This window comes from Lycorma delicatula, chromosome 6 (assembly GCF_047948215.1).
Source record: "Lycorma delicatula isolate Av1 chromosome 6, ASM4794821v1, whole genome shotgun sequence".
NCBI classification, from domain to species: Eukaryota; Metazoa; Arthropoda; class Insecta; order Hemiptera; family Fulgoridae; genus Lycorma; species Lycorma delicatula.
In genome coordinates, this window is record NC_134460.1 from 42278174 (window position 1) to 42301015 (window position 22842).

The 22842-nt window shown below is 29.7% G+C and overlaps 1 protein-coding gene across 2 annotated transcripts in view; it reads left to right on the top strand.

Annotated features, from left to right (window-relative positions):
• Window positions 1-1656: 1656 nt before the first annotated feature.
• The window catches only part of LOC142327011 (uncharacterized), a 96653-nt gene continuing 75467 nt past the window's right edge, over window positions 1657-22842 (top strand). For both annotated transcript variants that reach the window (XM_075369764.1, XM_075369765.1), the window contains exons 1-8: window positions 1657-1813; window positions 3223-3515; window positions 5233-5384; window positions 7251-7317; window positions 7689-7846; window positions 13867-14063; window positions 17430-17672; window positions 21783-21923. In XM_075369764.1, coding sequence (XP_075225879.1) covers window positions 3233-3515; window positions 5233-5384; window positions 7251-7317; window positions 7689-7846; window positions 13867-14063; window positions 17430-17672; window positions 21783-21923 — 1241 coding nt within the window. In that variant the 5' untranslated portion in view covers window positions 1657-1813; window positions 3223-3232. The remainder of the gene's footprint in view (window positions 1814-3222; window positions 3516-5232; window positions 5385-7250; window positions 7318-7688; window positions 7847-13866; window positions 14064-17429; window positions 17673-21782; window positions 21924-22842) is intronic.

A 22842-nucleotide genomic window follows, 5' to 3' on the forward strand; every position in this document is an offset into this window, starting at 1 on the left:
TGGACTCAACAGAAGTTTCAGTGCGGATTGCGAAGTGGTTATTGGAGTCTCAATCAATTAATGCATGTTCAACGGCGTGTGAAAAATGAATGGAATACAGATACTCCTACATCAAAACCTATTCGTCAGTGGTATACAACTTTAAGAGAAACTGGAAGCTTAGTTTTACAAACTCTTAATCATCTAAAAGTTTCAATTAGTGGCGAGATTATTGTTCGAGTTCGCCATGTATTTAGTAATCCTTGAAAGTCAGTTAGGCAGGCAAGAAATGAACTGTAATTTCCTCGTTCCATTGTTCATAAGCAGCTCCATTTGTGAGCATACAAATTACAACTCGTTACATTAAACAAAATGATCGCCACCTAAGATATTAGTCTGCTGCAGAGGTAATGCATCATGTTGAAAACAATCCTAATTTTCTTGATACGTTGTTATTTAGTGATGAGACAACCTTTCATACTAAAGGAATAATAAGTCCAGGAATGTTAACAGACACAGTTGTTGAATTTGGGATACTGAAAACCCCCACACAGTATCAAAAGTCAATGTCTGGTAAGGACTACAAAAAAATGGCGTCATCGATACGTTTTTTCATGGGGCCGACTGACAGGATTTAAGTATCTTGAGAATTCTCTTTGAGAAGTAGCTTGAGAATTTTACAGTTTCTCAGATTCCTGCAAGCTTCAGTTTCCAAAAAAATGTGTGCTCCACCACACTTTAATCGGGATGTTACCATGTTCTTGAACAACACTTTCCCCGGATATTGGATCGGACGAGGAGGCCCAACTGCATTGTCACCTAGATCTCTGGATATCACTGGTTTTGACTTTTTTGTTCGGGGATTTATTAAAAGATGTGTAAACCAAAGAAAAGTTTGAGATTTGGACGATTTAAAACAGAGAACTGTAAAAGCTGTTGATCTAATAACGCCGTAGATGCTTGGCAAGAATTAGATTATCGTCTAGACGTCTACCGAGCTACAAAAGTTCCACGCATTGAACTTGACTAACCTACATTAACACTTGGCGCGAGTTACTGTATTTATAAAAAAGATTAATTATTAAATTAACTGGTTTTCTTAATCCATGCTGTTAACTTATGAATAACTTTGGCCCGGATACTGTATATGTATATATGCTGTTTATGTTGAATATATAATTCCTTTTTACGAGATATAGATCCTAGGTAACTGAATTAATTACATCCCTCAATATTTCTCTAGACGTGTAAAATGTCTGTACGAGTTTCGAATACTTGGTCTTATTTAAATTAACCCTGAGTTTGCTCTTCAAAAAGGGTTTCTTATCATACACTATGACGTATTAGTTAATTCTAATATGACAAAGTCATCATTCACGGAAAACGTAGTAAATTATCACCGCCCGTATATGTAGTCTAATTCTTCTACACTTACTCCGCCATTTTTTCAATATCTTATTCAAATAATTTTAGCTTAATAAAACTAATCTAATATTTTATCTATACCCTTATTACATTATATGCAAGATAAAAATGTATTTAAGGAATAAATTTAAAAAAATGTTAATGATCGATTAGTATTTATTTAAATTAGTTTTTTTTTTCAATTGGATGATATAATAAATTAATGAAATTAATTAGTTGCTGTTGGTAGCCCTGATATAATAAAATAAACAGATAAAACATTAATGCTGAAGTTGGTCAGAAAATGCATAATGAGATTTAATTGTGGTGAATGTGTTTTTGTTGTAGCAAATAAGAAGTGGAAGTTGTAAGAATTTAATTGTATACAATAATATCTAATAGTGGAATTATTCTATTCACGAGTCATAAGGTACGTATCTATTACGAATGTATTAATTCTTGAACCCACTTTGTTATAGTAGGTCGTCGGAAATATGTTATTCCTAATTCTGAATTTGTTCCTTTGAAGTTTACTATGGTAATGATATTATGGAAATTTAATTGCTATTTGTGAGGTTGTTATTAGTAACCGCCAACCTAACTTATTTTTGACATTGTATTATGTCCATATGGTTGTTCTCGTTCTCCTAGAGTGAACAGTTACGTTTCGTAATTTATTTCGTGGTAAGCAGCAATCTGTTGTTTAATTTTTTATCAGGCTTATAAAATCTTTTGCAACTTCTTTAAAATTTACAGCGCAGTGCTTGAAAGTAATTCATATATTGACAATTCCTTAACTCTCTAATTCGTGGCCTATTTCTATAAAAAAAAACTTTTAAAATAATTTATAGTAATACTTTTTTTAATTTTTACATGAAATTTGTTGTCTTAGAGAAGACATACTCCTTTAAAGTTTATTTAGGCCTATAGATATCTTGTAATTCAGTGCTCTCTCTTCTAGATGTAAGCAAAAGATTAACCTTAATCTTTTTAATCGGTGTTTTGCTTCTATATCTGGTAGTTATGCTATTTCATGGACAACAAAAAGGACTGCTTTTTCCTAGCATTTTCAGAATACAATCATAAAGTTGAAAGTTAGTAGAGAAGTGACAGTAGTTTGTAATCACATAAAATAACTATGTAAAGTAGTAAAGCAGATAAACAAAAATTTTAATTAAACTGAATAAAGAATAAAATAATAGTTATGAGTGTCAAATTAAAAATATATAATAAACAAACAAATATGCAGATAATCGTGGTTTACTTTTATTTAATATGATGAATATTATTTAAAAGATTGACCATCATAGAAGCAGTATTATTCTTTTTTTATAAAAAGAAATAATTTAATTTATCAGAAGGATATTTTTGTTGGTTAATGATGTTATAAAAGTTGCACCATAGACATATATAAACCTTCCTCATAATCGGATGTATTATTCCTTATAGTGTGAAAGTAGTTATATTGTCTAATTTGATAAATTCATGTTGCTGGCCTTTTGTTTTACCTTCTAATTATGTGTATAACATTAAAATTTTATTTGTTCTAGATAATTATTACATAATAACCTGCGATCAGAATAATTTTATAATTAAAATCAGAAGGTTAAAGAATATTTTACTGTTATAAAATAAACCTTATTCATTAATATACAAAGATAGATTTTGTATATTCCAGATTTTTTGAAAATAAGTAATATTAAAGCATTAAATTATTGCAGTACCGTAGCAGTGATTTGGCAGACATAAATTTAGATGCAGTTTCCATAATTCCTACTTCATATCTTATTGTTAGTGGTTAGCAACTAGATTAATTGATTTTTGTTATGTTATGTTTAGGTACAATGCAATGGATATCAACAAGGAGCTGGGTAACAATACAACTGACCCATATGAACGTCAATTATTGGAAATGTTTAAAAGCTGTGATTCCCAGGAAAATGGGTTCCTTAATAAGTCTGGATTGGAAAAATTGTGTGATAAATTGCACCTTGATGACGCTAAAGATCAGTTGATTGAATGTCTTCTTGTTGGGAAAACCACTGTCACATTTCCTGAGTTCAGAGATGCGCTCTTAACTTTGTTAGGTTCAGGATTAAGACAAAGTGAAGAATCTAGAGACCCATCTCCTGGTAATTTATTAATTTCAGTTTAAATAGTTTAATTATATGATTTTATATTTTAAATTCTACCTACTGTTTCACAATAGAAAGAGTTACATTAATTTATTATCTTACATTGTATGCCTTTGCATTTTTTATGGATGTGATGATTGTATTAACCATGTTTATTGTACAACCAGTCCCTGTGATAGAATGAAGCTTACTAATAATGCCGAATATCACGTGTTTTATTAGGTTTGGTGTGTTTATGTTCTACTGATTATTTGATTGCCTGAGTGAAAAAAACAATGTGAGAAACGACACTGAAACATCACACCTCACTTTCCCGAATAAACTGACATGAGATACTTCACTATTTTCAGAGTGACTTATGACTCATATAAGGTCATCTACAGTTGTAGCACCTTACAAATAATAAAACATCACTTTAATTCTTATTTTTTAATATGTAGTACTTTGACTTAGCTTGTAGTTAACATAATATTTAATGCAGTTTATACAAGAGATTTTTTCATATCATAATGAAATCAGTTTCCATTAAATTTTTAGAGATTTTCCAATTTACTCAGAATTACTTGGTACATTTTACAATGACTTTATTTTATAATTGGGCTGGTACAATGAGTGCAGTACATTGTTCACTAGCAGCAATATATTTGTAAACAATGTGTTTAATTTATCAAAGATCATTGCAGATGAGATTAATATTAAAAATTTTGTTTTATTTTACCCTAATTACTTTGAACTTATACAATAATTACGATTGAATGCAAAAGCATACATTCTGAAATTTAAAAGCTAATTGAAATTTGAAAATACAAATATACTCATTTAGGTACTTACGTATTAACGCCACCGCAGCTACAGCTTTATTTAAAAACAAAGTAGTCAATCGGATTTCGGTGGAAAATGGGCCGAAACAGATTCAAAACAGAATATAAATGGTTATTTATTTTATAAATATAATTTAACCAAACTTAACCTACGCTTGCTAACCTTGATTAATTAACACCGTAAGTTTTTGAGTATTTATTTAATAAATTCAGTAATTATTTATTATTTAAATAATCAAATTGCAATAATTAATGAATTTATTAAATAAAAAAAATTATGGTGTTAATTAGTCAAGGTTTAGCGAGCGTAGGTTAAGTTTGGTTAAATTATATTTATAAAATAACTATTTATTTATTTATGTTAAACTCTATATCGGCCCATTTTCCACCGAATTCCGATTAACTACTTTGTTTTTAAATAAAGCTGTAGCTGCGGTGGCCTTAAGTACCCTTATTTATTATATTAACATTTATAGAATGTACAATTCTCTATCAGCTCTATATAGCCTTAATAATTTTTACATATGTAGTAAATTTAGTTCATTTTATTATAAAATAAAAGTCAATTATCTGTTTGTAAATTCAGAAAGCATTCTTTGAGAAAACTATTGTGCTAACAGTTGCTATTACTTTTTTTAGTGTTGTGTATAAATGTGTTTTTTAAAAATAGTAGAAAAACTTATAAAGTTGTAGCAAAAGTTTGAATGAAGAAAGCATTCTTTGTGTTAATTTATAAATTTTTTGTAATTAATTATATATTACATTTAAAAGATCTTACCATTTTATATTACCAGTTAATTATTGAATCAATATATTTTTAATTAAAAATAAAGAAGCTGATATGTTTTTTAAATTATTTTTATTAAACCACTTGTTTTTTATTATGTTTTTAGAACGTGAAGTATCACCAAAGTTTGTATTTGGTCAAAAAAAATATGGAAGACGCTCAAGACCTGAAAGTACTGATCAAGAAGGCGGTGGCCAGGATATTAGGGTAGATGATTCCGATATTGATGCATTTTTACCTTCTGATGAAGAGATTTCGGTATGTTAGAGTAATAATAATAAAAATCAGCCAAATCTGAAAATTGATTTAAATGAAATAAATTACTATTTTTATAGTGTAGACTTAGCTGTCTCAGAACTACCACAATTTTTTCTTTAAAATGTTTTTAATACTCATAAACCTAAATGAAACTCTTGAATCCTTCCTGTAGACTGTCCATAACTTTAACATCATGCAACCTTTTACAGACTTTAGTAATAGGAATAAACATTCCTTCAAACACCAGATAGATACCAGTGACAAAACTCACAGCATGTTCAAAGGTAACCATTGCTTTAAAAAGTAAAAGTAAAGCCTCATTGTAGCTTAAAGCATACCAGGTTAAGCTTCCTCACAGTCATGTTGTTAGTTTCTATAACTTCATATTACTAGCCCAGAGGCATTTTGATTAAACGTAATGTATAATACTTATAATGATCATTTTGTTAAAAAATTCTACTTCTGTTATTTTGTTTAATTTGAATAAATAACTATGCCCGTATACTTCTAATTATTGAGCTTAGAAAGTAGTTTTAAAAAGAAAAGCTCATATTAAAAATGTAGACAGTTATAGATGGGTTTTACATTATCCAACTTATAGATAAATGAAAGTAGAGATGGTTTGGATGTAGAAAAATGATGCTGTTTGGTTATTTGCTTCAAGATAGATTTAAAAAGGAAGAAAGTAATCTTAATGTATCAGTCAGATGTATAATCCTTATATTATTTATGGGTGCATCTTTTTTTACGTAGGTATAGATATAGAGAGTTAATTTAAATTATTCTTTTATCAGTGATTGTGTTAAAGTGGCTTAGGCACTTGTGTTAAGTGGGTGGCTTAGGCAGATATTTATTCAGAATACTAGATTGTAAATAAGTTTTTTTTTTTTTTTTTGTTAGTTTTTTATTCTAAAAAACGCTTCTGCATTATAATCACCCACATTGTAGATAAGAGTATATCTTACAGTGAGAATGATATATTTTACAGTTTCATTTTAATACATTAATGTTTTGAGTTACTAATTAGATGTTAGTTATATGGTTCCCATGAGTAAATTTAGAAAAAAAAGATTAAATTTTGTTTTGGTCATTTATCAAAATAAAATAATTTTTTTCAATAAAAGTAAACAACTAAACCATTTCAATATAAACCAAATTTGTATCTGTTTATTGTTTACCCAGGATTATACATGGGTGGCAAATCTGTTTTAATAAAGCTTGAATGATGAAATTATTTTAACTAGATGTGACAGCTTACAAAACTGAATTCTTAGCAATGACTGCTACTTCTCAGCTTAAAATGTTTACCATTTTCCTATTCCATCTTGATGGGAAATACGTTTTTAGCTCTATTTGTTTACAATGCATGCAAAAAAGAAAAATGTGTATGTCAGAAAATTAAGCCTGCTTCCTTTTTGGTAAAACTTTTCAGTTTACATACTTGACATGCATTTTAATAAACAAATTTCAAGCTTGGAGAATAAAATTGTTTATAATTTTCATTGAAAGTTTTTTTAACGATTTAGTCGAGAGCTTCTTTCCTCATTTGCAAAGATGATTTTGTGATTTGCATGTATTGATGAATTTCAGTAAAACATTTTAAAGGGAAAGAATTAAAGTAAATAAAATTTAAAACAATTTCTATGCAAATTATTTTTTTGGAAATTAGTCAGAGGATTCTTAATAATTGAGAGATCTGGTATCCAGAGGAACTCCAGGTAATTCTGCTTATTCTCACTATTGAGCATAAATTTTTTATTATTTTTTTAATAATAATATTCATCGTGTGTAATAATTAATGTTCTACAGGATTTTATTTATGTAAAGTTATTATAATGTCATCATTTAACATATTTATTGTTTCAGGTAAATTTAGATCAAAAAAATGATGAGAAATCTCAAAATGAAGATCAAATATATATCAATAAAGATGGTAAGTGTAATAAATGATTTCATTTTTTAACATCTAACCTTATTTAAAATTAACTAATTATTTTTATCTACTATATCATGCAATTTAAAATTCAAGAAATATATCCAGTTTAATTTTTTTTTAAGACAAGAAAATTTTGACTTATTTTGTTTTCTGAAGTGAAGCAAAGTTTTGTAGTTACACATCTTTGTATTTTTTTCCCATCCCATTGTGTATGTCAGTACTTTGATTTGAGTTAACAATGACCCTTTCGTATACTCACAGCATCCTGTTTACTTAGATTTCTTCTATCATTTTGTGGGAAATGGCATGTATTAACGTGGTTGAGGCTGATGTGATGATAATAAAATTAAATGTATTTTCTTTTATAGAAATTGAGTCACAGTGTAGCAGTAGAAACCAATTGCAAGGTGATGAAGAGCTGCGTGTTGCCTGGGAAAGATTAGGTGTTGGATCTGATGGTTACTTAGATCAAGATGAACTAGCTCTTGTTTGCCGAGCTGTTGGGATGGAACGAGCTGCCAATGAAGTATGTATACTTCACATTTCTTTTTTTTTACTATTCCTAATCACTATTAAATTGTTTCTATTAAATTTGTTCCACAAAGCATTTCTAGTGATTTCAATATGACTATGAAAAATTAACTGTGATAGATATTTTTCTTGTAAACCCCTTTACAAGAAAACTATTTATATTAGGCCCATCCTCTAGTATTTGTATCTTGTAAATAGAAATCGCATCAGTAACATGTTTAGGAAGGTTACGACTCTCCTAATCTTCTGAAAACCGCTTAATTAACATATTTGCTGTTACGCTGTTATTATAAATGTGTCGTTTTTATTTATTTAGATAATCCTGTAATACGTATACATATTTACATACTTATTTTAATAAAACAAAGTATTATAACAAGATATTGTTTATCTGCATCTTCTTTTTTTCTTTTTTTTTAACTTCCAGTTTATTATTAGGTTATTGTTAGGTATTACTTCAGATGAGATGAATGATTTGTAGCGTGTATAAAAATGCCATGCCTGACCAGGATTTGAACCCGGGACCTATCCTGGTCAGGCATCTGGAATGATTGAAGCGCAACCCCTATTATTGTATCGACTTAACAATATATTAACCACATTTTTGCCTTAGATGTGTTTTTTTTATGGCAGAAGTTTTTTTTATTTTGCTTATATATATATATATATATATATTTATTTTGTTGTGTGTGTGTTTGCACTGATGCAGCTTATATATTGCAACATATAAGATAATTTCCCATTATAATAAGTATAAAAAGCATACAAACAGCCCATAACAGCTTGCTTGTTTCTAAAATTGAATTGCATTCAAAAGAACGTTTTTAAACAAAATATTTTAAAATAGAAAATTAGTGTACTATAATAAAATTATGTCTATATTATATGTATACTTTAAAATGTTTTTCTATTTCTTTCGTCGAGTATTTTTTACACCGTAAAATATAATGTGTAGTGTAATAATATATTAATCATGTTTTGTTAAATATAGCAATTTGTTATTAAATTGTATTGCTTTCCCAGTTAATATAGCCAGAATAGTTATGGTTATCATGTCAAAAATAGAGTATAGAGTTTTTTGCATAAACTAATTCATCTTAACTAAATAAAAAAAAAAAAAAAAAAAAAAATGTGTGTTGCACTGCTTTTGGCCTCATATCTCAGGATTGACTGACCAATTTTCTTATTTTTAGGTAAAATATTTATGTATATAAGGCATTGATTATATTAATTTTTTTAAAAATTCATTAAGGGTGATATAAAAAGCCAATTTTGATTTTCTTCATAGACATTTTAGAGAAAAGTATTAAAGCATATTTGTTTCCTAAAATGCCTATATAAAATTCAAGAGATAAATTAAAAGAAAGCAACAAAACCATGCCCCTAAAACTAAAAGAAAAATGGACCCCTACCCAACTAATCAAGAATGAAAATTACCAAAAAGCAACTGAAAAAATAGCAATCACAGATAAACTTGAAGATCTAGTCAACAACCTTAAACAAATCGCAGAAGAATTCGCCCCAATAAAATCCCATAAAAAACATCAATGTTGGACAGCAAGTATGATGAAAAAGTGGAAAAAAGACATCAAGCATGGCTATTTCACCAATCCCAAAAATCAGAAATATCCTTTCTAAATCTAGTAAAACAAAGAAAAGAAACCACCCAAACCCTAAGGAGAATAAAAAGACAATACCATAAAGACACACTGAAGTCAGTAGAAGAAGAATTCAGTAAAACATAGTTGAGATACTACAAGCTCTAAAAGCTCTAAAAATACAAACCCCCAATATTATAATAAAGAATGAAAACTGTGAACTGGCCCATAACAATAAAGACAACACGGAAATCCATGTTGAAATAGTAATAAAAGTATTAAATATTTAGCTAGGAAAAACTAGCTAAATATTTCAACAAACTCCTAAATTGCAAAGAACCGACAGAACTCCTAAACTTCAAAACATCTTTTTTTCCGGCACCACCGTTAGGTATTGCTTCAGAGGCTGAAATTAATGACAAGTAGCATGTAAAAATTCCATGCCTGACTGGGATTCGAATGTGGGACAAACTTCAACGCCTTTTTTTTCCTGTTTAGCCTTTCGGAATCGCCATCAGTTATTACTTCAGAGGATGATATATATGAGTATAAGTGAAGTACAGTCTAATAGGTCGACTAACCTATCATACCTCTTATAGGTCGAAGATTTGTGTAATTGAAACCCAACAACCAAAGAACAACGTTATCCACAATCTTGTATTCAAAACCCTATAAAAGTAACTGCCTTTTACTAGGATTTGAACATTAGAACTCTTGACTTGGAAATTAGCTGATTTCCGAAGATACATTTACCACTAGACCAACCCGGAGGGTTAAACTTCAACACCTACACCCCAATAACAACACCACCAGAATACATCAACCCTCCCACAATAAAAGAAGTCTACCCAGCACTGGGTGAGATGAAGAATTACAAAGAAGTGGGAGAGCCAGCCTCCATGGCACGAGTGAATGACAGTGTATTATATTAGTGTGTTTGGAACAAAATGGTGATTGTGTAGAAAAATAAAGTAAATATGTAAGTATTTGAAACCATTATAAATTTTTCAGCTGTACTCATTTTTTTCTGAAAATAATCAGCCTTACTTTTGAACCGTGCTTCATATTCTAATTTTAAAAATATTTTGAACAAAAGAAATACCTTAATCTAGCACTTAAAGAAAAAACATATTTTAAATTATAGTGTAATTAATGAGCTGTTAAAATTTGGAAATGAAAGTTAGCTTGGAAAAACTATGTAACAAATTTAATTTTATTATTCATTCAGTTCACAATTATCAAGATGTAATTTAAATATAAACAGTAATTTATAGACAAAATAATAGGTTACACTAGAAATAGAATAATCAATTGGCTAAGAATTCACTTTTTTCTTACATGGCTGAAGATGCATGTTTGTCTATGTTATTTTAAGATAATTCTTTGAATATGTTTTTAAGAGGGCAGACTGTCTAATAATAATTCAAAGCTTGGACAGTGTCATGTAATAAAATTGTATTTTACAGAGGTTTAAATAAAAAGTATTAAATTAAACCTTCTCTATTTCCACAATCACAACAGTGCTATTTAAATGCAATTTGCCAGTTAAATAAAAAAACCAGTTGGTACTTACGTAGTAACGCCAACGCAGCTACAGCTTTATTTAAAAACAAAGTAGTCAATCGGATTTTGGTGGAAAATGGGCCGATATAGAGTTTAACATAAATAAATAAATAGTTATTTTATAAATATAATTTAACCAAACTTAACCTACGCTCGCTAAACCTTGACTAATTACACCATAATTTTTTGAGTATTTATTTAATAAATTCATTAATTATTGCAATTTGATTATTTAAATAATAAATAATTGTAATTACTGAATTTATTAAATAAATACTCAAAAAACTTACGGTGTTAATTAGTCAAGGTTAGCAAGCGTAGGTTAAGTTTGGTTAAATTATATTTATAAAATAAATAAATATAAATAATCATTTATATTCTGTTTTCCATCGAAATCCGATTGACTACTTTGTTTTTAAGTAAAGCTGTAGCTGCGGTGGTGTTAATACGTAAGTACCGAACAGTTCATCAAAATAAGCACTTTAGTAAAATGAACAAAAGATTTATGCCAAAAGCAAAATTTGTTGTTTTTCTTAATGTATACTTTGCAATCTGTTCAATTGTGAACAATTAGCAAACCCTCCTATGACCCAGTGAGATGAGAATGATATTTGCTGCATATAATTGAGGTGCAGTCTTGTAAAGACTTAGGTTGACCATTCCTGAGACATGTGGTTAAAACAAAACTTAGCTTTCTTGATGTTTGAATAACAAATATTGAATTCTTTTTTTAACTGTTATTTAAATATGTATTCATCATTATATTTGCAAAGTAAAAAGTGATTTTATATGCATTATCTTTCACCTGGAAGGTTCTAGGTTCAGTCTCTTAGAATTCCAATGTCTTAGGATTTTTTATGCACTTCAAATTTCACGTGTCGACTATCTGTGTACAAAGGGCTTCTTGTGAAAAATTACAAATATAATAGAATTAAATATAACGACTCATAATATATTTATTTTGTGTATAAAATATATTTATTTATAAAGTATTAAAGTAGCATTTAAGTATTTATTAAATTAAGATTAAAAGTGACAACTGAACTTTTCCGTACTTAAAAAATGTTATGAAGCCATGTAGTGCCAATTATTTATAACCTTCACCTTAACAAAGTTAAAAAAAAAACTACTTGCAGGTTAAATGTTATGATATGTTCATATTAAATGTTATTAAATAGTAGATTAACATAAAGGAATAAAATGTCAAAGAATAAATGTGTTGTTTAGATTAAATATAAATGAACAATATTTTATTGTTTAACCATTTGACAAAAAATAATGTAACATATCAGTTGATCTGTAATAAATTCCTATATAGAAGCTGAAAAAAATAGTCATTGAGTAAGGAAATAAATTGGAGCAGTGACTTTTTTGTTTGTATGTTTATCTTAATTAGTTATTTAGATTCTGGAGATTCTATGAAATATGGTTTAGGAAGGAAAAATAATATTGATGGATTTATCTTATGATCATACAATGTTCCTTACAGTATGTTATTTTTAAAAAATTTACTGTTGGTAACTTCTGTCTGTAAAAAATTACTGGTAGTCAGTTGTCTGGTAACCTCTGAAATTTAATTTTGTTGCTGAATTTTTTCTTTAAAAATCTGAACAAAAACTAAAGCAAATATACTTTTTCTTCTTGTTAACTTTGCTTAAATGATCTAACAAAAAAATAATGCTCTGTTAACTGCCTAAAATCTAAGCAATATCTCTTGAAATTTTTTTTTTACAAGTGGTTTTACAAATTATCAAATATTTTATAAGTAATAGTTTAGTTATTTCAATCTGATTTTTCTTTTATAACTGATACGTTGATTTTCATAAAATTCATAGAAAAAAGTATATTATTTTTAAAATAGTCATTATTACATTGCAGGAGAATTTATATGTTTAAATAAGATGTGATTTCACACTAGTTCAGGTGATATATGGTATCTCTTCCAAGAAGCCGGCAAATTGTCTTATGAGAAGCTTGCTGTGAATCTTATGCAATAGTTTTAGCACTTTATCCTCTCCATAATATACAATATAACAGTTAGGATATTTTTTTTTATTGCTGTTGCTTAGTTATAGATAGAGAAGTACCATAATAATAATTATCTGACTATAAGTTGTTTTCCACATAAGTAGTGTTTCAAAATGCTTTTAATTTTACTGAAATTTTTATTGAAATTTAAAACTACAATATAAACATTGCAACATGGAATAATTATCAAATCGAACCCCATTAAAATTAGAATCCAATCCCATTATAAGAATAAATCCTTTATAATGATGAGTTTTCCTGTTCATAAAATATCATTTATAGAGTGATTTTACTATAATATGTTTTAGTTGTCTGTTAAGTTTAATCCGCCCAATCTTCTTGATTGCTGACCATATATTATTAGATTATCAAACAAAAATTACCTTGAATAAAGCTTTTTTCCAAGTGAAATACAAAGAATAAAAGATAGATTATATAAGTATAAAATCCGATTTAGTATTCCACATAGTTTTATAGAATGTAAACTATAAATTGGTATGCAATTGATATTTACTTATATATTTTTCTTAATCTTTTTATAAGGATTTAAAAACTTTTTAGTTATGTTCTTCAGTAATTTTTTTTTATAAGATTTTGTATCTGTGTAGAAGAATCTAATTTGTTAATGTAATAAATTATAATTGTTATTGTTAGCATCATTTACTGATATTAATGTTAAGAAGATATGTTTTTTTTTTTTTTTTCATTGTGGCACTTATTGTTTAATAAACTCAGAAAAAAGATAATCTGTATTTTAAAGATTATCTCTTCATAAAAATAAATAATTTTGCTTGTAAAAATTTATAAAAAAAACTTTATTTTACAGATTGTGAATGAAGTATTTTCCAAACTAGATTGTGATAGAGATGGTAGAATAAGTTTTAATGAGTTTCTTCAGCTGTTTCGTGGTGGTGTAGCAACCACACCTCCTTCACCTCAGCGTAATAATCCATTACCATCTTCATCTTCACCACCACCATTTCATCCCCACCATTTAACTAGTCTTGATGTCAGCTCTTCTGGGTAATTATAACTTATATTTTTTTAGTAATAAATTTTTTAAATTGTTATTTAATTTACAAATCGGTAAGGCTTCCTTTTTACTTAACTATGTTGAAGCAATAGTTCCTGCCTTTGATGTGGAAGGTTGTGGGTTTAAATTCTGAGAAGGCTTGTAATTTTTCATCTCCTCAAAAACCCTTTTCTTGTCTTGAAAATAAAATTATAGTAAATGTAATCTGGCATCAATCTGTTTTTTAAATGTAAATTAATAAATATACTGAGCAGTTAATCGTTAAGTTACTATAAAACTCATTATAAAATAAAACCAGAGGTTTAAATAAACTTAATTACATTACAGGATTAAAGTTAGAAAATTACAAATAAATCGCTTAGTAAATGTAGCTGAATTGAAAACCAGTTATTGAACTGAAATTTTTTCAATTCTGTAAATATTTATTTGAAATTTTGGATACTAAAAAATAATCTTTGAAGAATTATAAATTATAAACTTGATGGAAAAAATAAAGTTATAAACCATATTAAATCTTAGTTTTTTGTACTATTTTTTTCAGTTTGAAGAAAACCTGTAAAAATTGTGGAAAATTGCACATAAAAAATATACAATTTCTTGCCTGTTTTTGTGGTAGTACAATTTTGACATTCCATACTTTATTAATAGATTTTAAAAAATATAGCACATTTTACCAAGGAAGGCGCCTCCATTATTGTTATGTGAAAATGCAGAGCCACATTTTCTTGGAAAAAAAAAGCAGCTGTAGTTTTCCATTGCTTTCAGCTGCGCAGTACTCAGAGGACTGAGTGATGTTGATACGGCCGTTTAAGTCGTCCTGACTCACGCCCCTAACAACTACTGAAAGAGCTGCTGCCCTCTTTCAGGAATCATTCCTTAGTCTGGCTCTCAACAGATACCTCTCCGATATGGTTGCACCTTCGGTCCAGCTACTCTGTATCCCTGAGCACTCAAGCCCCCTCACCAACGGCAAGGTCTCATGATTCATAGAGGAGGCCTTTCATGGCAGAAAGGCTCCTGGAATAGACGGAATACCTGTAGAATTACTGCGCAGTGCAGGTGAGGAAGCGATTGATAGATTATACAAACTGGTGTGTAATATTTATGAAAATGGGGAATTTCCATCAGACTTCAAAAAAGTGTTATAGTTATGATACCAAAGAAAGCAGGGGCAGATAAATGTGAAGAATACAGAACAATTAGTTTAACTAGTCATGCATAAAAAATCTTAACTAGAATTTTATACAGAAGAATTGAGAGGAGAGTGGAAGAAGTGTTAGGAGAAGACCAATTTGGTTTCAGGAAAAGTATAGGGACAAGGGAAGCAATTTTAGGCCTCAGATTAATAGTAGAAGGAAGATTAAAGAAAAACAAACCAACATACTTGGCGTTTATAGACCTAGAAAAGGCTTTCGATAACGTAGACTGGAATAAAATGTTCAGCATTTTAAAAAAATTAGGGTTCAAATACAGAGATAGAAGAACAATGGCTAACATGTACAGGAACCAAACAGCAACAATAACAATTGAAGAACATAAGAAAGAAGCCCTAATAAGAAAGGGAGTCCGACAAGGATGTTCCCTATCGCCGTTACTTTTTAATCTTTACATGGAACTAGCAGTTAATGATGTTAAAGAACAATTTAGATTCGGAGTAACAGTACAAGGTGAAAAGATAAAGATGCTACGATTTGCTGATGATATAGTAATTCTAGCCGAGAGTAAAAAGGATTTAGAAGAAACAATGAACGGCATAGATGAAGTCCTACGCAAAAACTATCGCATGAAAATAAACAAGAACAAAACAAAAGTAATGAAATGTAGTAGAAATAACAAAGATGGACCACTGAATGTGAAAATAGGAGGAGAAAAGATTACGGAGGTAGAAGAATTTTGTTATTTGGGAAGTAGAATTACTAAAGATGGACGAAGCAGGAGCGATATAAAATGGCGAATAGCACAAGCTAAACGAGCCTTCAGTAAGAAATATAATTTGTTTACATCAAAAATGAATTTAAATGTCAGGAAAAGATTTTTGAAAGTGTATGTTTGGAGTGTCGCTTTATATGGAAGTGAAACTTGGACAATCGGAGTATCTGAGAAGAAAAGATTAGAAGCTTTTGAAATGTGGTGCTATAGGAGAATGTTAAAAATCAGATGGGTGGATAAAGTGACAAATGAAGAGGTATTGCGGCAAATAGATGAAGAAAGTAGCATTTGGAAAAATATAGTTAAAAGAAGAAACAGACTTATAGGCCACATACTAAGGCATCCTGGAATAGTCGCTTTAATATTGGAAGGACAGGTAGAAGGGAAAAATTATGTAGGCAGGCCACGTTTGGAGTATGTAAAACAAATTGTTGGGGATGTAGGATGTAGAGGGTATACTGAAATGAAACGACTAGCACTAGATAGGGAATCTTGGAGAGCTGCATCAAACCAGTCAAATGACTGAAGACAAAAAAAAAAATAGCACATTAAAGAAGTTCCATGTCTTATTTTATATTTTAAAATTTTTCCTATATTTTTTTTAATATGGCTGCTATTTAAAAATAAATTGTTTTATTATCTCTTGATAAAATTTTTTTTTATTTAGCTGCTTATAAAAAGAAAATTTTCTTTATATATGTTAATAATATTATGAAATGTTGCAATTGAGGACAAACCTGTTATGCTGTTGCAAACATTTCCTGTTTTTTTTTTTTTTTTTTTTTTTTTTTTGTATGTATGTATTTTATATGTATCTATCTGTTATAATTCTGAAAGGTTTTCTTCAGTTCAGATGAAACTCAAGAGTAGTGAAGAAAAGAATGATACTTAACATTTTATTCAAGAAAATTGATATACGTTCATAAGAAATAACTCTTTAAACTACATTTTTATTTGCGATGCATGTTCTTATGGAATGTCACTCTATTTAAAGTAATTATAGTTAATTCGTTTAATTGTTCATTTACTTCTTGGATAGTTTAGATGTTTATTTTATTTCTTAGGAAATGAAAATGAACCTAAACACTCTTGCTAAAAAAGTTTTTTTGATTGAACATACCGATGTTCAGTTATTTTCTGAATAATTTTTGTTGCAGCATTTTTTGTGGTTTATTTTTAAAGTATTTTTAGTAGCTGAACAAGGTAATTCAGTTCAAATTATTGTAAAGTCTTCTGTACTCAGATGGAAAAAAAATCTCTTGGTAAAGCAATTCCAATGATAATTATACATTGTATTACGTATGGTCTTATTCAGGTTTAAAGTAATTTCTAAATAATGATAATCATTTATATACTGTGTAAATTTAGTTTTGTTAATTTTAGGTAAAAAAGTTTATATTAATTTCATTGTGTTTTGTCTTTTGCAGGTATGTGTCAGCTGACAGCATTGTTGAGTTATGGGAACTGTCTGGAGTACCTGGTGCTAATACATTATTGCAAGAAATAGGTCTATCTGGAGCCCATGAAGTTAGTTTATCATTATTGAGTGGTATACTGGATGAAGAACTTAGAAATCTACGGACTGATATCGCTAAATTATCTGTTAGTCCTCTAGTCACATATCTTAGTGCTGCATTAAGTTTATCTCATGTCCAAATTAAGCAGTTAAGGTTAGTATTACATCTTAATCTTATTGATTCTGATTTCTTATTTAGAGATTCATAACAACCTTTCTTATTCAAATTATAAAGTTAAAAAAGATAAGCAAACTTTTAAACTCTTAGCAAAATTAGAGTAGTTTTACACGTAATTATTTCAAAGCAAACTACTACTGTTAAGTGCAAAAATACTGTTGTCCATAAACAGCTAAAATTGTAATACTTATATAAAATATAACAGTTAGGTCATTTTCAGTAAAAAAGGTTTTATAAACAGAAAATTTAAAGTATGTTAGTGAGATATTTACAGCTTAATATTCATTTTTCTATATAAAACATTTTGGTTGAAGCATTTTTTAAATGCTTTGTGAGGTTGTTATTCTACATTTTAAATAACACTGCCATTACCCATCAATTTAATATACCGGGTGGGCCAGAAGTCGCTTCCTACTGTAAACGTTAAGATAAACATTATCTTCCCATCGATTTTAAATTACCTCCTTTTGTTTTCATCAGATAGTTATTGACAAAAACACCATAGTGCACTGCTGTTCAATCAGACATCTGTTGTATACAGCTGTTATTATGTTCATTGGACATTTTTGATTGTAACTTTTGAAGATGTTTTGTTAATGAAGATGTTAGTTTGAAGTTGAAGAAGTTTGAAGAGCCTTAAAACCCTAGTACAAAGGTGGTTATAATTTCATAATAAATGACTGGAATAATCATTTCAACACTGTTCCACCGACACAGAAGGCTGTTTACAGTTTACGAAAATGTTTTGGGAGAAATGCATCTGCAGTGGACTGCCTCAGGTCAGGTAGGCCATCATTAAGTGATGAAAGTAAGGTTAAAATTTTTCAAGCGGTTTTCCAGAGCCCTGTCTAATCATAGGCTATTTCTCAAACAGAATATTTCTAGAACCTCTGTTTGAAGAATTTTACATCAAGCTAAATTCAGATATTGTATACCTCATCTCATATATGGCCTATTAGAAGTTGATGCTGATGGTAGGCTTCAATTTTGCGAGATAATTTAAATGAAGTAAGAGAAGATGATAATGAGTTGTTTTCTAAGATAATTTGGATTGATGAAGCAACTTTCAAATTAAAAGGCCACATCAACACAAACTGTACCTATTGGTTCAAAGAACCATAGAATTGTTTTTGAGAGGGAGTTAAATCAACCTGGTGTTACCATTTGGGGTGTAACTCATGTTGTGGAGTAATTGAGCCTTGCTTTTTTGATGGAATAGTAACTGGAGAGAAGTACCTCGAAATGTTGGCAACCTATGCCATTCCCAGGCCAAAAATGAATTCTGGTACTTCCACCTACTTTAATTTATACATGATGGAGACCCATCCCATTATCCAACAGCTGTGCAGAACTACATTGGTAATTTATTTGCCAGGAAAGTTATTGGATGACGAGGGACAATAAATATGCCACCCAGATCTTTCATCCATGGATTTTCTCTTTTAGAGGATTGTTAAAGATAAAAGCCTATGCTACAAAACCACAAACTATTGGGGTCTTGAAATATGCTATTCAAAATGCTTTTGAAGAAATAGATTGCAACACACAACTGTGCAAACAAGTTTGCCAAGTCATCTGGAGAAATGTATAGACAAAGATGGAAAACAATTCAAGAAACAATGTAATAAATAATCATGTAGATTCAATAAAGTGTTAGTTATGAATTCAGTTTGTTTTTGATTTGTATTCAAATAATAATCGTCAAGGGTTAGTGACTTTTGGCCCACCAGTATGTTACATTTTTGCTACTTGTTTCCTTCCACTTGCCATGTACAAACTTTTTTGCAGTACACATTTGCCATATATAAACTGTTGTGCAGTATAAATTCAGTCAGTTACCCAAATACAATCCAAATGCATTTTTTGAAATATTGGAATGCACTAATAAAATTCATAAAACAAATATATTGAAGAAATTTCATATATATATGAAATTTATTCATATATATATGAAACATTGACATGTTTACAGGGTCATTCACGGGAACCGGGTGTTTTTAAAATAATCATAAAAAATTGAATATTTACTTTAAAAAAGTTTTATTGGTACTGAAACACTTGTTAAATCAAAGCATTTGTTACTTACTCATGAACGAAAAATTATGTCCGGCAAGTGATGTCCATTTTGGGCAATATATTGTTGTAGCCTTTCACGGTAACTGGCCTCGATTCTTTGCAGCATGTCTACATCAATCTGGGTGACGTGATGACGAATTTCGATCTTCAGGTCCTCCAATGTACGCGGTTTATTGCCGTACACACGCGATTTCAGAAATCCCCGCAGAAAAAATCACAACTACTCAAGTCGGGGGACCGAGGGGGCCAAGGAATGTCGCCGAATCTGGAAACGATCCGTCCCAGAAAGAAGTTACGGAGAACAGCCATCATTGCCCTCGCTGTGTGCGCTGTAGCTCCATCCTGCTGGAATAACACATTTTGAAAATCGATTCCCCGGTTTCGTAACTCAGGGATGAAAAACGTATTCAACATCGCAATGTAACGATCAACTGTTACAAAATGGCAGCGTCATTTTCTTAAAAAAAATATGGTCCAATAACACCGACCTTTCCTATTGCACACCGGACAGTCACCTTTGGGCTATGAAGTGGTCTCTCGTGAAACTGATGTGGGTTTCTTTCTGCCCAATACCGGCAATTCTGTTTGTTTGATGAAGCCATTCAAATGAAAATGGGCTTCGTCAGTCATTAACAATAACAAATTTTCATTTTCTTCAAAAATGGTAAGCATTTGTTGACAAAATTGTAATCGCTGCGTGAAATCTTGCTCTAACTGCTATATAACGGCTATCTTGTAAGGATGGAAATGCAGGTCTGTATGCAGAATTCGTCTTACCGTACTTGAGCTCATTTGAAGCGCTGCTGAATGCCTCTGAATAGAGCGGCATGGGCTTCTGACAATGGCTTCCCTTACTCATTGGATGTTCTCCGGAGTGCTAGCAGTTCGTCAGGGACCTGGTGGTTTTTTCTTCAATATTGAACCACTTGTTTGAAGGTTGTTTACCCATCGCAATGTTGTGTTACAAGAAGGGACACTTGCATTACGATGGTTATTAAACTGACAGCGGAAATCTCGCTGAACAGCAGTTACGGATTCGTCATACACGTACAGGCGTTGGTCTAGCATCCACGGCTCCATCTCATCGACTAAAATGTAAATGCTATGAACAAAGGAAACGTCAGACACCAGCCACGTGCCCCTCCACCACGAACGCCCGAGTACAACCCACTTCAAAAACATTGGTTCCCGTGAATGACCCTTTATATATATGAATAATAATAATAAACTTATAAATGAACAGATCAGATTTGATAATGATATTTTATTCAAGCAAATTATACAATAATTATTAGGTTGGGTAACTGATTCAATTTATATTGCATAAAGTTGTAAATGTCTTGCTGACATTGTTTTTCATGTAACATTGACTTAATTTAACTATTGATAGTCAACTGTTATGAACATAATAATCTTAAATTTTATTTTCATTTTAATTCCCATTTATAAAAATTTATGTGTACAAATATAAAATTGATAATTAATCAGTAATCCGTGATGATGGAGGAATAATCCAAAAGCGCTTGGATAGTCAATACTCACAATTGTTGGTAAGTGGGTACTCTATTTTTATATAAAAACATGAACATATATCCTTTACGTAATAAACAAAAAATATTATTTATGCATAATCCTCTTAAAAATTCCAAATAACACTCAACATGATAACAGATTTTGGCAGTGCAAACAGAATATTTACTTAAATTCACAATTGACTGGATTCCAGATTACCTTTCAAAATAACTAAATATTTCCTACTTTAATACAGTTACAACTATTCAAAAAAATTATATAATGAACTCATTAGTTCATCGTAGAGGGATGAACTAATTGCTGTACCATCAGATCATTTAAAGGGGCAGGATTTATTAGTATTTCTTACTTAAAAAATAACTTTTGTACATTTTATTTATGTGCTGTACCAAGTATGTGTGTGCATGTATGCACACATGCGTTCATTTATTGATTAAAGAATTTGAAGAAAGTTTAATTTTTTTTTTGTATATTCAGAACTTCAGTTGAACAAATGACTGGTGAGAGAGACAAATTACGTAATGATCTAGCAGAAGCTAACCACAGAGCTACACTTCTTGCACAGGAAGTTGATGACAGACATGCTCGAATGGAACGTTCTACACAAATTCAAGTAAAGTGAGTATACGAATACTTACAAACTTCTATTACTCTGTAATACTTACTGATTACATATGTAAATCATATTATATAAGATATAGGTTTTTAAATATTTTAACTATTCATTGAGAATGGGTAAATCTTCTAAGACCAATAACCAATTTTAGGCAGTTTGATGAAAACACAGGTCTTTCACAAGTAATATGAAACTACCAGGCTTATTAGAAAATAGTGAAGCTGTTTCCCATTGCCTGAATTACATGCAAATTCAATTCTGAATCATCCTACTTTGAATTTAAATCACAGGAAATATGCAGATTTGTACACAATGGTAGAGAGTGTAACATTTGGTAACCTGAAAAATATGTCAGCATAAAACTAAGCATTAGTTTATTTTTCAGCATAATGTTCATACTTTTTGTACTCAAAAATTGTTGATAATATGTACCTACTAAATTAAATGTCATGTTTTATAGTCTAAAAATTGAAGTTTTATAGAAGAAAAACAATTTTTTTAGTAGGAAAACCAGCCCATTTATTTAAAGTAAAATAAAATATCTATCAGTACATTTTACTTAATGATGTATATATTTTTAATTGTAAAAAATTATAATGTTTCTGAAATAGTCTTTCAGAATTTTTTTGTAATGTGAATAAAATGAATTATGAAAATACATTGTTTTGGTTTCAAGAAAACAAGAAGTTGAACATTATTATTTTCTTATGCAGACTTTATCACAGTTAGTTGTCCACATCAGAAAATTCTCTCGCCTTTACTGCTGCCGTCCAGTTGTGATAGCAATGGATTGAGTCATTCACATTTTGAAATTCCTTTTTTTAAGCCACTGTCCCCTTTTTATAGTCATCCTACCTTTTTATTATCAAGCAAGAGTTCTATCTTTACCACACTCTGTCAGTTGATGTTCAGCATTTGTCA